General features: G+C 36.7%; 1 protein-coding gene across 4 annotated transcripts in view; it reads left to right on the forward strand.

The window, feature by feature from the left end:
• Window positions 1-17,890, forward strand: part of KCNT2 (potassium sodium-activated channel subfamily T member 2) — a 267,504-nt gene that overhangs the window by 147,398 nt on the left and 102,216 nt on the right. For all 4 annotated transcript variants that reach the window (XM_083358889.1, XM_083358890.1, XM_083358891.1 and 1 more), the window contains 3 exons: window positions 1,072-1,155; window positions 2,790-2,884; window positions 14,391-14,571. In XM_083358889.1, coding sequence (XP_083215015.1) covers window positions 1,072-1,155; window positions 2,790-2,884; window positions 14,391-14,571 — 360 coding nt within the window. The remainder of the gene's footprint in view (window positions 1-1,071; window positions 1,156-2,789; window positions 2,885-14,390; window positions 14,572-17,890) is intronic.

Here is a 17,890-nt window from a genome sequence, read left to right on the forward strand (position 1 = left end):
TGATTTTTATGGAAGGAAACAGCAACTAGAAGATTGGAAAATTATGTTAATGAAATGAAAAACCTTGGAAATGAGGTTTTCTGTGAATATGGAAAAAATATGAGGTCCATTCAATTTTAATGGTCAGCACAGATTCCATTATTTGTTTTTTGTTTTTGTTTTTGTTTTTTGCTTTATATCTTAATATGGAGAGATAACTTGTGATCTCTAATTCTCAGGAAGCCTCATTCATTTTTTCCCATAGTGTTATTGATTATTTATTAGTTACATAGTAGAGATTGAGGCAACTCTTTATATAAGAATCTGAGATTGGGTGGGCATGTCCATTGCAGATATGATTGGTGTTTTCTGATTGCTAGTAATATCAACAACAAAAAAGCATTTTTCATTGATTTTGTTCCATTAATCCCATTGCCATGTACAATGTGCATTCCAAGCCATCTTCTATCATATATGATCCTTGAAGAATGACAAGATTGCTTGTACTATATGTCACTTGCACTTGATTCTGTTTGAAGGATCACAGAATTCAAATTAAAAGAAAGTAAGCCCTTGTAAAATCTGTTATCTGCTGTTCATTTTGTTCCACATCAAGCATCAAAAGTGCCTTATGGAATCTTTTTTAATCATCATATTCCCCTTCCACATTCATACATACACTACTATAACTTCTTGATCCTAACTCAAGCAAGCAAATTACAGTAGAGATAAAATTAGGACAGCACAAATTGTAGTTATTAACCCATGTTAATTCAGTTCTACCTGTTTTGGTTTAGCCATAAACTTCACTTTGGAAGTAAGTTTCTGAAGGTTATATTAGGACAATAATTTTAATCAAAAGTAAGAATTGGAATTGAAAAAGAACAGATCAAATATAAAAGTTGTCCCTGCTTAGGTGAATTGTCACCTGTTGTATTTTTGCTAGGTCTGCTGTTGTCAAGTCAAAAACCACATATATGGAATTTAATCATATTCGATGTACTGGTTTTCCTCTTTTCCCTGTATTTGGATGCAATTACAGTGAGTGAATGTTTGGAGGACTTATATAATATGTTGTGTCTTTTTCTTTAGATTTTCTGTCCTGCATTAAGAAATTTATTTATCCCAGTGTTTTTAAATTGTTGGCTTGCCAAACATGCTTTGGAGAATATGATTGTAAGTATGACAAAGTAGATGATATTTGTTTAAGGGGGGGAAAATTCATATTTTCTGACTATAAGTCAATGCAACCCCCCATCTGTTCTATAATCCATATAAACCATGGACTTTAGTTTTAAGCCACTGTAAATTAATGGGAATAACTGGTTAAAGTTCAGTTATGTTAGTTTACTTGTTTTTTGAACATTGTTGTTGTATTTCTGGCATTTTACATCATCTGTTTTATCTTCCTATGATATATCTGGTGATATATGTGATCTATTTTGATAATAAAACTATTGGTCCAGTATTAATTCCTTTGATTATTTTTTTAGCCTCCACCTGAGGACCCTTTATGTCCCAACTTAATAAATATCAATTCTACTTGGCTTCTATACTATGCTGCTAGACAGAATGAGGGAGTGGGGGGGGGGGAGGAAGGGAAGGGAGAAAGAAATCTAGGAAAATGGCCAAAGAACTATACTTATTTATGCTTGATATACTTGTCTTGGAGTCCTGCAGTCATTTTGAAAAGATGCTTTCAAAAGTTCTTATTAAAAAGCATAATGGTGCTACATTTTTATGTGATGTAAATTTCAGTACTGTTGAAATCTAGGCAAATGTGATTAAAAATATTAGCTTGGTTCAAAAATTTTCATTTATTGAACAGCTCCATTAATTTTTCATGTTTATTTCCATCTGCTAAATAGAAATAACAGTAATTGTTATGTGTTTTACATATTTTTTTATGATCTGGTCACAGATAAAATTATTGTTAACCATAAAATGACTATGACTACATACTACAGGTAGTTCTTGATTTACAACCACAGTGGGACCATTGCTAAGCAAGGGGGTTGGTAAGTGAGTCACAGCTTTTTGCCATGGTTGTTAATACCTGCAGTTGTGTGGTTATTAAGTGAATCCAGCTTTCCATTGGATTTGCTTGTCAGAAACCATCTGGGAACATCACAAATGATGATCACTTAACCCTGGCAACTGCATCTGTCAGAAAAACATGCCAGTTGCAAGGCACCCAAATTTTGATCACACAATCCTGGGGATGCTGTGATAGTCGCAAGTGTGAGGACTGTAAGTTGTAAGTAACTGAGGCTGTAAGTAAGTTTTCAGTGACATTGTAGTTTTCAATGTTTGCAAAATAAACGGTTGTAAGTCAAGGACTACCTGTAGTTGGCTTGTTGTCATTTGTTTTATAAATTTTGCCCTACAGCTCCAGAAGATTCAAAATATGCAGAATTCTGTTTCTTTTCCTGTCATGAAAACATTGTAAAATTGAAGCAAAATTACCAAGTGTTTTTCATTCTGAATCAAAAGTCTTTTTATTTACATCTTGAACCATAAGTGGTTCAAATTAGAATGTTATTTTAAGGAATCATGGTTTCATATATAGTTAGTTGATATTTATTGACCCCCTTTCTGATATTCTGTATGAAAGAGCACAACGTGATATTGTTTAATGGTAATGTTAGCTTTGATGGCACCTGGTTTCAGAAAGCTGAATTAACTGCTTTGTTATTTAGCTGCACTATCTTTTGCTTTTTCAAAAATTACACATTTCTTGACTGTTGCTTCACATTTGATGAACTGGTTTCATAATTTTGTTTGTTTTTTGGATTTTTCTTTTCAAATAGAATGATCTTCATAGAGCCATCCAACGCACACAGTCTGCAATGTTTAATCAAGTTCTGATTTTAATATCTACATTATTATGTCTTATCTTTACATGGTAAGTTCTGTGTAATTATATTATTACTGTTGTATTTTAAGCCAAAGTTCTAACCTTGTCTTGTTTAGGAAAATAAATAAGAACAGTAAAAGAAAAGAATACTAGGGTAAAAATATGTAAATAATCTCCATTACAGTATTACAGGTACATACTCCTTTAATCAAGTGGAAGATAAAACCTCTGTCCCTTATGTTTATATTGCTGTTATATTGCTGTATGTCTTCCCAAAGAATTGAAAGCTTCCAGAGGTGGAAACTATTCCTGGGGGAAGGTTTTCTTTATATAACCCTAACACTGGAACACAGGTAAATATTATTAATCACAACAGTGAAATATTTAGGTAAACCTGACAAATACGGTTGTCAAATCTGTTTTCCCCCCAATATTTATATATTCATTTCTTGTTACGATTGCATGAATCCTGAAATCAAATATCAACCTTAAAATGAACTTCTTAATTGCTTCCTCTTCAGATCTTTAAAAGGACCAGAATAAAATGGCACATAATAAGCTCACACCATTTTACATTTCGAATATTTGCTACCTTCGATCTTTATAGAATAATTGTCAATGACTGATAACAATATTACAAACGATGCATTCTTTTTTCCCCAAGCCTTCTCCCTTTCTCATGTTATGGGAAACAAAAATATTTGACAGCAATATATCACAAGTAAGGAGGTTGCACTGCTTGCCAGGGAACATTATGTTCAGATTCAAGCCTGTGTTTTGTAAGTGACAGGAAAAGATGAAGAAAAAAGGCAAGCTGACCTACACCAATTATTGCTGCTTTCTGCATCTGCAGACACCAGCTTATTATGTGCCATTTTATTCTGGTCTTGTTCTGGTCCCTGTAGACGGGAAAAAATAGACTAAATACTGACAAAAATACCAATGACACACTTGTTAGCTAAGGAAATAAAGCAATTATCTATCTTGATAATGGAAATCAAATTCAGGCTGCCTTAAAACAGTCCTTTGTTGATTTCTCTTTTGTTTATATTGCTGTTCCTTTGAACCTTTTAATTACTGCATTTATATGTTTAAATGATCACCAGTAAATATTAATATTTTGGATAATGCTTACTTATACTGATTGTTGTACTCTGCTAGGCCATGTATATAAATTTTTGTACGAGCTTATACTATTGTACTATTTTTGTAACAGCTTGTACTACTTTTACTGTACTGCTTCAGACCTTAATATATGGGTAGCACTGGATTCTTGCTTGTACCAAAGTCACAAAGGAGAAGCAGAAAAGACCAGTTACTATGTAGCTGGGTAGCGCTGTAGACAGGCAGATGCTTGAATGTATCTTGTTTTGTAGCCTAGTTACAATCTAATCATGTCATAAAAACAGAGGGACACACTCTGTGTCAAGACCTGAGTCTTCTCACCTTCCAAGTACCTTATATTTCACTCTTTTTCCTTCCAACTGTTAACGAAGACATACAAAGCTTTCACACTCTGATACTTTTTCTATGTGAACTTGTTTGTTAAAAAAATTGTTGCAAAAAGCAGTTTAATCAAAGAGGGCTTTATGTGGAAGTAAATTCATGTGGACAAGAATGTTTAATAATGTCAATTTCCCATCTATGTTTGGATCATAAATTCAGGCCCAGAGGATCACTATCTTATCTTTTCTCCTTCTTTTACCTGCTACTTTATTACAAATGTCTAAGAATAACAAAAAAGTGCAGTCAGCTTGGCAATACAGACCATTTTGAATGACATGCCAGGAGCTACTTTCCCCTCACAGCTAATTGTAGTTACAGATTGCTTTATTCCTTAACCAACAAATCCAATATTTCCTCACTATTTTATTTATTTGTTCCCCATTCTATGAGGTTCTAAATAGAGTCAGAATATAATAATACTGTACATAGTAAGCTGGACCCACAGACCCAATCCGGTCTGATGGTTAAGGCATTAGGCTAGAAACTAGAATTCTAGTTCTGCCTTAAGCATGAAAACATGACAGTTAGTCTGTCTCAGCACACAACGCCAGGCTCAGATAACAATCCAGTTGGTCAATCCTGTTGCAACCAATTGATTTATATTTGATCTTCCCCCAAAAGCAGACCCTGCCTTTGTAGGAAAATATTAGAGAGAAAAGAGAAGAAAATAGTAACCTGATTGGAGCCAAAAAAAGGATATAGTGTGGTTTAGAGCAGGGCTTTTCAACCAGTGGTACATGTACCACCAGTGGTACTTTAGCATCTGGCAGGTGGTACGAGACCCCTAGCCAAGTGTAACGGGGGGGACAAGCTAAAGTGGCGCTGCAAAGGCCTGGAGGAGATAAGCTGGAGCTCCAGGGCTCAGCAGAAGTACTAGGATCTGCACACGCGGCTGCATGCTGGTTGGAGTTTCCAGCACACCCAGAAAAGAGGAGGAGGAGGAGGAGGAGGAGGAGGAGGGCAGAGAGAGGAGAAGCTATAAAAGGAGCAGGTTTTGGTGGGATTATTTTGATAATTTCAGAGAGTTGTACCATTTGCATAATATACAATACTTTATAGAATTCTTAATAGAATTATTGCAGATGGGGCATTTTGAGTAGTAGATAGACTATGGTTATAGACTGGCTTGTGCTTCAGTAGTGTGAAATACCGGTAGTAGCTAATTGATACCCATGTTAGTCTCTATGTAGTTACTTTTAGGACAGTGTGGGATTGCTGCTGGCTTCCTTATCTATCAAGGCTTGTGAAAGAACATTTTCACAAACTTCTGGTCATTTGAGAGAAATTGTTCTCCTTATGGCATAATTTTCCAAAATTTGTGCCTGAACTAGTGTTTGGCAAATTAGGCATAGCCAGTAGGTTCTGTTTTGCTCATCAAACATATTGAGCCTTGCTTCCCAGAGGTAAGACAACTTTGCACATCTACCAAATTCAAGCATGAAAACCATAATATGCAGCATAATCATTTTTCCTCCCCTAAAATCCACAATGAGAACCAGTTTAGTAGAGTGGCCAAGGCATCAGGCTAGAAAGCAGGAGATTACCTTAGGTATGAAGTCAGCTGGGTGACCTTGGGCCAGTCTCGCTCAGTCCTAGGAAGAAGGCAAGGGCAAACCACTTCCAAAAAGCTCTGCTAAGAAAACTTCAGGGTCTAGTCTAGGGAATCACCAGGCATCAAAAACCCATGCACACGAAATACACAAAAACAAAAGTCCACATTGAAGTAAGAAAATGCTATAGGCAATGCTAGAATCCAGCATATCTTTAAATATTGGGTTAGAAGAAATTAATGTACATAATATGTTATTTATTGACAAGACACATGGATTTAGCAAGAAATTAATATTCATGTACCATATAACATAATTCAACAAACAAATATTGTGATTTTTTCAACTATTGCTGGATGTAAGTGCTTAGCTGGGCAGAGTCCGACGATCAGGACACGGGCGGTCTTGTCAATGTTATCTGGGAGGAGTTTGACTCTGTGACCCCTGAGGAAGTGGACAGGATTATGGGGAGGTTGAGCTCCACCACATGTTTATTGGACCCGTGCCCTTCTTGGCTGGCTTATGCAGCTAGGGAGAGGACACGAGGCTGGTTCCAGGCAGTTATATCTGCTTCTTTGAGTGAGGGTAATTTCCCCACCGTCTTGAAGGAGGCGGTGGTGAGACCTCTCCTCAAGAAGCCTGCCTTGGACCCAGCTGTGTTAAACAACTTTCGTCCGGTCTCCAACCTTCGTTTTCTTGCGAAGGTTGTTGAGAGTGTGGTGGCACATCAGCTCCCTCTGGTTCTGGATGAAGCGGATTATCTAGACCCGTCCCAATCAGGCTTCAGGCCCGGGTACAGCACGGAGACGGCATTGGTCGCTCTGGTGAATGATCTCTGGAGGGCTCGGGACAGAGGACATTCCTCTGTCCTAGTCCTATTAGACCTCTCAGCGGCTTTCGATACCATCGACCATGGTATCCTGCTGCGGCATCTCAGGGGATTGTGAGTGGGAGGCACAGTTCTTCAGTGGTTCTCCTCCTATCTCCTGGGACGCTCGCAGTCGGGGTTGACAGGAGGACAGAGGTCGACCCCAAGGGCTCTCGTTTGTGGAGTTCCTCAGGGATCGGTCCTCTCGCCTCTCCTGTTTAACATCTACATGAAACCACTGGGTGACATCATTCGTGGTTTTGGAGTTGGTTATCATCAATATGCTGATGATACCCAACTTTTCATTTCGACCCCAAACCACCCCAGTGATGCCCTCGATGTGATGTCCCGTTGCCTGGAGGCGGTTCGGGTCTGGATGGGTAGGAACAGACTTCAGCTCAACCCTGACAAGACCGAGTGGCTGTACATTCCGGCATCCCGGGACATTCCAAATGTTCCATCTCTTTCTATGGGGGGTGAGTTTTTACCCCCCGTGGATAGGGCTCGCAACTTGGGAGTCCTCCTAGATTCACGGCTTACTTTGGAAGATCACATGGTAGCCATGACTAGGGGGGCTTTCGCTCAGGTTTGCCTGGTGCGTCAGTTGCAGCCCTATCTGGACCGGGATGCCCTGTGTACGGTCACTCATGCGCTCGTGACCTCTCGTCTGGACTACTGCAATGCTCTTTACATGGGGCTTCCCTTGAAGACCACTCAGAGGCTCCAACTGGTACAGAATGCGGCCGCGAGAGTTGTCTTGGGAGTTTCCCGGTACTCCCATGTTACACCTTTGTTCCGCGAGCTGCATTGGTTACCAGTTGTCTTCCGGGTGAGGTTCAAGGTCTTGGTGATGGTTTTTAAGTCCTTACATGGCATGGGTCCGGAATACCTCGGGGACCACCTGCTGCCGGCGTCGACTTCCCTCCGCCCTGTGCATTCCCACAGAGAGGGCCTCCTCAGGGTGCCTCCGGTCAGAGAATGCCGGCTGGTGGCCCCCAGGGGGAGGGCCTTCTCTGTGGGCACCCCGGCTTTATGGAACCAACTGCGGGTTGAGCTCCGGACGGCACCGGATCTTCGCTCCTTCCGGCGCGGGCTAAAGACCCATTTATTTGAACAAGCTGGCCTGGCCTGATGGGGGAACGTTAGGGTTTTAATGGGTTTTATATTGTGATTGTTTTAATTGGGCAATTATTTAATCCTTTTTTAACTTTTGTATTTCTATTTATATGCCCTGTTCACCGCCCTGAGTCCGGGAGAAGGGCGGTATATAAATTTAATAAATAATAAAAATAAATAATAATAATAATGGTAAATAATCTGTTTTGCAAGTTTAAAGTTCTAAATAGGGCCAATAAAGTGTTTATTAGATGGACCTTAATGGCTCACAATATAACAGCTTTTACATTCCTGTTCAGAGTAGAAACAAATTCAGTAAGTGAAGGCCCAGCATTTTGTATAGACTGTAAAATTCAGTATTAGAAATTTACATTTTATGCTTTGCAGACTACAGTTGCAAATGCAGTTTGCAGTGAGCCACATTATGTCCTTCCCACAAATGATGACCTGTCACTTTCCAAAGTGTAAGAACAGTTTATGTTAGCCTGTAAAATAAGTGTTGCTATGAATGCTGCATTGTGACTTTTTTATTTCCATATAGCTGCATGTTAAAGGAGACCCAAGCCTGACAAATCAATCATATATTTACACATTGCTCATTAAGTCTTTACTAAGGGCTGCATTCTGACTTCAATTATGTAGTAAAGACTTTACATAAGACAAAATGATGGTTTTGTGTGTCATCGTCTTGGCATTTACCTGTGCATTTATAGGTTTACAGGAATTCCATGCTTTGCTGATGGCAGAAATTACCTCCTCTCCATGTGAATGGAAGAGGAGATAATTTGTAAATTCCAAGGCAAGAGATTTAAGGTAGGGATATCATAATTTTGCCTAAAGGAAAAACAAGATTTCTAGGAAAAGCCTTATCAATGAAGAAATTGGTCACAATATTGGAGTAAATTCTTTGCCAATTAAATTAGCAGAAAGCAGATTAATGTTAACACCTTTGGATGTGACTCCCCATGTGCAGAGTTGCAAATTATTAAATCAATTGATTGATTATGTGTCATCAAGTTATGAACTTTAAGCAACTCATAAATAACAACAGCAATAGCATTTAGACTTGTATACTGTTCTGTAGTGCTTCACAGCACTCTCTGAAGTGGTTTGCTCCCACTTGTCAGTATATTGCCTCCAACAATCTGGGTCCTCATTTTACCGACCTTGGAATGATGGAAAGCTGGGTAACCCTCGAACCCATCAGGATTGAACTGGCTGTAGCTAGAGTTAGCCTGCAATACTGCATTTTAACCACTGCGTCACCATGCAGTGATGATCTGTCCTTAACCTGGTCTTTCATGTCTTCTAATAGTGTAGCCATCGCCACTGTAAGTGAGTTTATGCATCTTGCTGCTGGTGATTTTATTTTCTAAACACTATCAGTGTTTTAACATTCTCATATTGATTTTATAAGCCATAGGACTTCCTAAATATTTCAGATTAGGAATACAATTATTTGGAAATGTTTTGGCAATGCATACAAATTTCCTGCATGTCATGGAATTTGAAAAGGATGAAATTATTTCTACCAGTCCCAAGATAACAAAGCTGTTTTATTTTTAAACATTACTAGAGGCTGCAGGTCACATATCACAGAAAAGCATCATATAGTACTGCATTGGTTGGTTTTATGCTACTTTTTACCTCATTAAAAAAAACTTTCTGAACAAACGTAACTACTTACCTTGACAAAAAGTACAGAGAAAGCAAAGTGGTAGTGGTAGTGATAGAATAGGCTGAAGATAGAAAATTTAGAATCAGATGAATATACTGTACAAGTGGGACAACTGTAGTTCACTCAAACAGCAATAGATTAAGTGATGTCAGATGAAAGGGGGGCCGGTTTGGTTAATTATTTATCATTTTCACATGCAATGTAGTTGTTCTTAAAATTATATTTCTGTCCCATTCATATTGTGCCGTGTAACTGTATTTTAGAATTTTGCTAAATAAACATTAACTTACTTAATTCTGAAAATAATACTATGCTGTAGTTCTTACTCTGTAGTTTTTTTTTTTCACCTTCTTCATGGGAATTCTATTCCAAGAAGCTTTGGCATTCCTTTGCCATGTTTGTGTTATTTTCCTAATTTATTAATGCATTGATTTCACGATTCCAAAGGGAAAAGCAATCAAGCATTGAAATAGCTTTTATGGGTTTAAAATGTTAGATCAGTACTAAAATAAATCACAATTAAACTCAGGTGATTATACCATAAGCCACAAAATCCAAGCAATGACGAAGTAGCAGCCTGGTTCTTTGAAATTTTCTTCCTGAGAAAAAATTGACCTAAGGCTAAAAAAAATAGTGAACAGTCACAGTGAAGACTGTCAGAAATGTGCTTTACCTTATAAAATTTCTCCAAAATGGTTAAGATTTGAGTGTTTTTAGAATCCCATGAATATTTTATAGAATGCCATGAATTTTTTTATCAGAACAACTTTCATTGTGCATTAGGCTATAGAACATTCTACAATATTATGTTTTCCTGTAATTTTAGACATTTCAGACAAGGAGTCCTGACCATGGAGAATTAAAGGAGATGAATGCTATACATTTTGCATCTCACTGTAACGTTTCATTCATGTATCTGTTTAGTTTTGAGAGCTTCCACAGATAGTTTTATCTTGGAAAAACCTTTTTTTAAAAAATAATTAAATAAGTGCTACGAATAACTGCAGCTGTAAGGAAATCACTCTCCAAGTACTATAATGAGGGTGAGAAGAAACGTGACAGTCATTTTAAATTCAGTATTCTGAAATGAACAAATAGAACTTTAGTCAACTCCTGTTCAGAGACTGATTTTCAGTGGATGTGAAAAAAGGAATTCCACAATGATAGGGTAGCACAGAAAGGTATATTTCTTACATCTAATAAGGGTGATAGAGCTTTTCTCCACCAGCTGTTCAGAAAGGCATGAATCACACGCCCACCAATATCAACATCAAACCCCAGTTCCATAGTTAACACTACAGACAGGAAGCCAATTTTTTGGCTACTACCAGAAGTAAAATAACAGTTGTCCTAAACACGAGAAAAAAGTGCTCTTACCCTGGGCCACGTTTTCTTAAACGTGTGGTTAAACTTTAACCTTACATTCAGGAAATATATACTTGGAATGGTTTTTGGTTTTGTGGGTTTTTTTGGATAAACATGCAATGCAAACTTTTTTTTAAATGGGAACTACTATAGATAAAACATAAAAAAATGACTCAATATTCTAAAGTTCAGACAATATATAAATGTGACTAATTTTAGATATTAGGTGTCAGGACCCACTTCAATCCCACATCTTAAGAAAGCAGAACTCTTGGAAGTGATTTCTTTCAGTAGGAACTTTTATTAAGAGTAGTTGATAGCAGGCCATAATAGACAGGATCTGAGATTTCCCATGCAGAACAATAGGTTAAGGTATCCCCCGAGCAAGACCCCATAGTCTGCCTGGCCAGTGCGGAACGGCTAATCCCCAGGTGTTAGGTCCATCGTGGGAAAAGGGGAGATAACATCGGTCTGTCTCCGGTTCATGCAGCAATGGTTGGCGGCTCTTCACACCTTCCTCTGAGAGCATAGAAATAAACCAGGCACGGAGGTTCATTCCTTATTCCCTCCTTTGTTCTAGCTGACAGTTTAGGGAGAGAAAGTTCAGAGAGATATAACAAGGGAAAGCAAAATGTTATATTGTAGCACATAGAGGAAGCAGAGGCAATAAATGAAAGCAAAAGGTTATATTGTAGCGGATAGAAGAAGCAGAGGCAATAAACCTGCAGGCACCTCCCCCTCCCCTTTGGGAGTATGGCAGAACCCAGGGAAAGGTGAGATTTGATTTTGGATCAAGAGTAGATAGATAGGAATGGAATGGGTCTGGCATTAGGATTATTCTTTTTTAAAAATCCAGTGCACAGTTCACTGTAGCCTATAATTTTGCCCTTTATTAAGAGACAAAGTTTCTTTTCAAAATGTAAATGTCCATGCAAATTAAGGCAGTGCTAGTTTCCCCCCCCCCCATGTCTTTTTAGTAAAATATTAGCCATCATTGCACAGGCAATATCAGATGAAACTAAGGGAGGCAGAAGGAGATTAAAGTAAAAGCATGCAGAACATATGCAACTTTTTAAGTTATACTTATAAGAACAAACAATATCTTTATTGGTAAAGTTATTCAAGAGATTTAATGCTCACAAAACATGGATCTGCTCTGACTACCTTCCACATCCTTGCCTATTTGCTAGAATTTTCTATTTATTCTTATTTTTGGTCTTTTGTGATCTAGCAGCTCTTTTTATTGTACTTGTATATCTAGACTCCCTGTATGCACAAGTGCAGCCACAGACAACTCCCTTGACTTTCTCCATCTGACTTGTTTTGTGATTGGTTGCGTGATCATAGTTGACATTTTATGACTATAACAATCTCTCTTCCCATAACAAACATGACACTTAAAATGCATCCTCAAAATTCCTTATTGCCCACTGGCAAAATAGTTGAGGATATATCTTATAATAGACATGTTTAGATACCGTTTTGTTCTGCTTTTCTTACTTATTTTAAACTATTTGTATGATATTGATTCTTGTAAAAACATTATTTTGAAAGGCAACTCTAAACAAATCCATATTAGTAATTCTACTATGTCGCTAATTCAACTATGTGCATATTATGCTCATAATTTTTAGAAATAAATAAATATAAATACAGGTAGTTTTCGACTTACAACAGTTCATTTAGTAATCATTTGAAGTTACAACAGCACTGAAAAAAATGACATGACCATTTTTCACACTTATGACTATTGAAGCATACCCATGGTGACATTATCAAAATTCTGATGCTTGGCAATTGACTCATATTTATGACAGTTGCAGTGTCCTGGGATCATGTGATCACCTTTTGCAACCTTCTGATAAGCAAAGTCAATGGGGAAGCCAGATTCACTTAACAACCATGTTACTAACTTAGCACTTCAGTGATTCACTTAACAATGGTGGCAAGAAAGGTTGTACAATGGACAAAATTCACTTAACTTTCTCACTTAGCAATAGAAAGTTTGGGTTCAATAAGTCATCAGTCAAACCCCCATTATTTCAGGGATAAAGAAGATTTAGAATCCTTGAAAATATACCTTTCCAAGCCCAGCAATTTTAAAGCCACCATTTACTGAGCAGATAAAGATGAATCTTTCTCTTTCACATCCTCTTGAAGAAAGTATCAAAGAATAATTCAGATGGAGAATAGTTTATTAAAGGGAAGCAATTTTAATTATCTATGAAAAGCTGTTCTTTTCAGTAATGAGAAATCCCAAGCAGGTTTCCATGCCACAGAGTTCAACATACTCCATAGGACCATTTGGGAAATGATCAAGTGGAACATATCCGTTTGTTTTTCTCACATGTGACTGCCTTTGTTATTATAGTGTCAAAAATTTCAATTCCCTTAAGAACTCTTCAAAATGATTCTAAGTCTGCTCAAGAGAGTTCTTTGAACAAAATGTGATCTGTGCATTCAATCATAAGTCTGTAAAACCTTGCTTCAGAACTCTTTCAGAATATTCCTTTCTTTTGAGATTTCATTTTTTTTATTTCAAGCGGCTGATGCCCAACTGTTTAACTGTATAACTTTTTTCCCCTTAAGTATAACACTACAAATACATATTGTGGAAGTTATATCTTGGGATGTTCAAACAGGAAAACATTGATAGCTTCAGCCATGACCCATTGAAGTTGTGTAGAAAGGTCAATTTGAGTAAAATGGGATATCTGCATGGCCAAGAGAAGAAATGGCAGAACACTGAATATAAGTGAATATTGTTGAGGTGACTTGCATTGAAGATATCCAAGTTTGTTTTATGTACAGAATCACTTCAGTAGTTGTGCAGCATAGTAGAGCTACACATTCAAGATTATTAGGTTTTATTACCAGGTTCAGACTTTCATTAAATTGACTGGGATAGGATAGGATGGAAAATAAACTGTGATATATTCGTGATTGCATTTGTTAACACTGCGTTTCTAAATACTGCTCAAAAGTATTTAGTAATTGAGACTATTTGTACAGTATGGTTTAATGCTGTTCTCAGTTCAGCTGTCTTCTGCCTGCTGCTACGATAGCTATTGTAGGTCCTATAATAGGAAAGACTATAATTTTAACATTCTTTCCAGAAAAGCAACTTTATGATCATTAGGTGACCATCATGACTATTTAAGAGACACATAGCTTTCATGTAATCTCAAGTTGCTCAGTATTTTCAAATGAAAATGTGAATTTTCTCTCCTGTTACATTCAGCTAATTGGGTCTCATATACGTGTCAGTGTTTGAGATCAATGATAACACGAGTTCATTAATTTTGAAATGTGCAGACTTTTGTGAAATATAAAACAATACTTTGATTTTTCTTTTATATTAATACAAGTATGTATATTAGATAATTAATCCCCTGACCAAACCGAATTGTAATTCATTAGCCCATCTAGTTACAGATGTTTCTTTTTTTTTTAAATCCATTCTTTCTATAGTATTTGTGGAATTCAACATCTGGAACGAGCAGGAAACAAGCTGACTCTCTTTGACTCCCTCTATTTCTGCATAGTGACATTTTCCACTGTAGGATTTGGGGATGTTACTCCCAAGATCTGGCCTTCCAAATTGCTGGTTGTAATTATGATCTGTGTTGCCCTTGTAGTATTACCAATACAGGTAAAAACATTATTTTCTTTGTAAAAAGACTTAGAATAACAGCATTTTAATTTTGAATATTTTTAATGATTACACTTGTATTTTACATCATTTCAAAATCTTCCTTTGTTTATTTATATATAAAATAATGTCTTTGTTCTCTACTTATACTAGAGTGTTAGCATATTTCACTTTATATATAACATAACATAACATAATATAAGTGAACTTGTGTGGGAGTAAGAGGATTAATAACTTTGCTTTAGAAATAAATTGTAAACTATTTATTTAATACTCAGGTTCCTATAAAATTTAATTATAAATTTTGTGGATTTTTAAAAATTCTAAGGGACTGGTAAGGTAACGGAAGAAAATAACACATCTATAAAAATGTTGAATTTGAAGCCAGGCCTCTGTTTTTCACACATATACACAGTACTGGGTTTGATCTCTTGCAATAGCTAACCAAAATTCATTTTCTTGCCTAGTTGTCCACATGAAGATTTAGTAAATTCCCAAAATGGAATATTGGTGGCACATGGTTATTAATAATAGCCATTCTATTTGCAAACTTTGCTTCATTGTTAAAATAAAATGTAAGTGGTATGATTCACATTTAAAAATACAGATTGAACAAAAGTCTAAAGCAGATTTACTTATCTTCTATGTACTTGCAGTGAAATCTCAAAGCATGTATAACTGAGCCCTAGTTCATGTCTAAAGTCACAGTCGAGATCTTGTTGATCAGCCCTTCAGTTACACATTTATTAACAGTCATCGGTTAACTCAGTTCTATTATGTAGTAATATTAAAAACTTGATACTTTGAAAATAAGTGGCTCTACCTCTGATTTTTTTTTACATTCACTATACTCCATTCATATTTATAAAAAGATCTGTTCCCAGGCTTCTGTTTTCTGTAATTGGAAAGGTCACTTGTTCTGCCTATAGTCTTAAGTAAATTGATTATATTTTTTCACCTGTTGTTTGAAAAAACGATTAAATTATTCCCCACAAGAATTAAGAGGTTGCAGGGGTTTATATGGAATAATAAATTATGTTGGGAAAATAATTATTCAGTGTCATCTATTTGATGTTTAGCAGGATATTAATTTTCAAAGATAACTTAATCCTTGCTCAATAATCTACCCAGCTACATTTTTATGCTTAGATATAGCAGAATAATTTCCATATAATCTTACATGGAAGAAAAGGAGAAAAGTTTTGCTTATAAGGTAATTTTTTAAAAAAAGATTTGCTAAGATATTAATTACATTTATTAAGATTTGGTAAGGCAATTCTCAATAAGAATATACATGGATAATGTATCTCTCTGGAGAAAAGATGCAGAGTTCCTTCTAAGGCTTTTTGCATTTTAAAGCCCATATTGGGGTATTTTGCTTCAATACTTCAACTGTATATTTATTTTTGAAATGTGTTTATGTAACTGCCTTATTGGTAAATTGAAATTATTGGCCCTATGTAATTTCTCACCTAGCTAACATGGTCTAAGCCAACAATATGATATGTGGCAATCTGATTAAAAAACATTATATTTTATAGTTCTTTACTTTTCCTTTTGAAATGCATGCAAAAGACCTTATGGCAAAGCTATTGTTCATAGTCTGCATGTCATTCTACAAAGGCTAGTCTATCTGTGTTAGGATGCTTAGATATAGCATTTCAGATGGAAGGTCCAGAATCATATAAACAAATATTCATATTTATGCATAGAACTCATTTCAGGATTGGCTTAACAGAATATACAGATTGTACTTTCTCATGGCCTTCCTTTCAAAAGAATTGTTGGTATAGCAAATGATAATTAAGCTCTCAGCCAAATTAGATTAGTACAGATTTTCTTCTTGATTTTTTGCATGTGTGCACACTTATACTTTGTACTTCATTCATAATAAGCACCATTATGTAAAGCATAGAAGAGGAAAAAGAAATACTAGACAGAGTAGATTGAATGGATGAGATAACACAAGAAAACATAGCTAAATCTAATTTAGATAAAGTATCATGTACTATACTATTCCATACATTTATTTTTCTGCAAACCATTCTTAGTTTCATCACAAGCTTACAGCAACTCATATATTGTGTCTGCCTTTGTGACAATCTTATGAATTCCATACAACTTTAATTTTATTTGCTTCTCCTTCCTCTTAAATCTATTTCACCGTTTATATATTTGTTTTGTGATTCTATTTATATTCATTTATATTCTATTTATATTCATTTATATTCTATTTATATTCAAAGAGCCTTGGTGGAGCAGTGGGCTAATGCCTCCTTAAGTAACACCAGCTGCCTGCAATTAGTGCAGGTTCGAGTCCCACCAGGCTCAAGGTTGACTCAGCCTTCCATCCTTCCGAGGTAGGTAAAATGAGGACCCAGATTGTTGGGGGCAATTAAGCTGACTTTGTAATAATGCCGCTTGGGGGGTGTGTGAAAGCCCTAACAAGCAGGCATATACCGGTACATAGAATGAAGGCTACTGCTAAGCTTGTAAGCCGCCCTGAGTCTTCGGAGAAGGGCGGGATATAAATGTAATAAAAATAAATAAATAAATAAATAAATTTATCCTTTTATGATCAAACCATTTTATTATACCTGCTTCATATTAGCCTCTCACTTTAATCTCAAGGATTAATCTCCATTAATCATTCTTTTTAATCCTCTTCTTGTCATAACACACACACTTCTTAAGTACTTCATTTTCATTGGATTTCACTTATTTGTAAGTTTTTCTGGCATAACCAGTTCACACTTCCAGATAGCAAATTGGGCAAAAGCATGTTCTTCCATACTTTAGCCCAGACATGTCAAACACAAGGCCCGGGGGCCGGATGCGGCCCGCGAAGTGGTTTCATGTGGACCGCAACACCATCCTGGAAACAGTGAGGGAATGGCCCCCACTGCCTTGGCCCTGGCCCAGACACCCTCCTTCTGCCAGAGACCCTCAGATCTGTCCCACTCCTGCCCAGGCCCCCATAGGCACCCTTGATGCGAACGATGTAGAGCTGGCCATGCCCACCCAGTAGGCCATACACACTCTAGCCACGCCCACCCAGTAGGCCACGTCCACCCAGTCCATACCCACCCAGCCCCCTGAGGGCAACCGCAATGCTGATGTGGCCCTCAGTGAAATTGAGTTTGACACCCCTGCTTTAGCCTCTTTCCATAAATATTCATTCCTTACACCAGCCTACAATATTATCCACTGTTTCTACCAGTATTTGTACTTCTTAAATTTCTTCATCTATGCTATCTTTAGTAAACATTTTACTAAGCTATACTGGTTCATCTACATATGTTTTACCTTTTAACTTATT

This window comes from Vipera ursinii, assembly GCF_947247035.1.
Source record: "Vipera ursinii genome assembly, chromosome: 3".
Classification (NCBI taxonomy): domain Eukaryota; kingdom Metazoa; phylum Chordata; class Lepidosauria; order Squamata; family Viperidae; genus Vipera; species Vipera ursinii.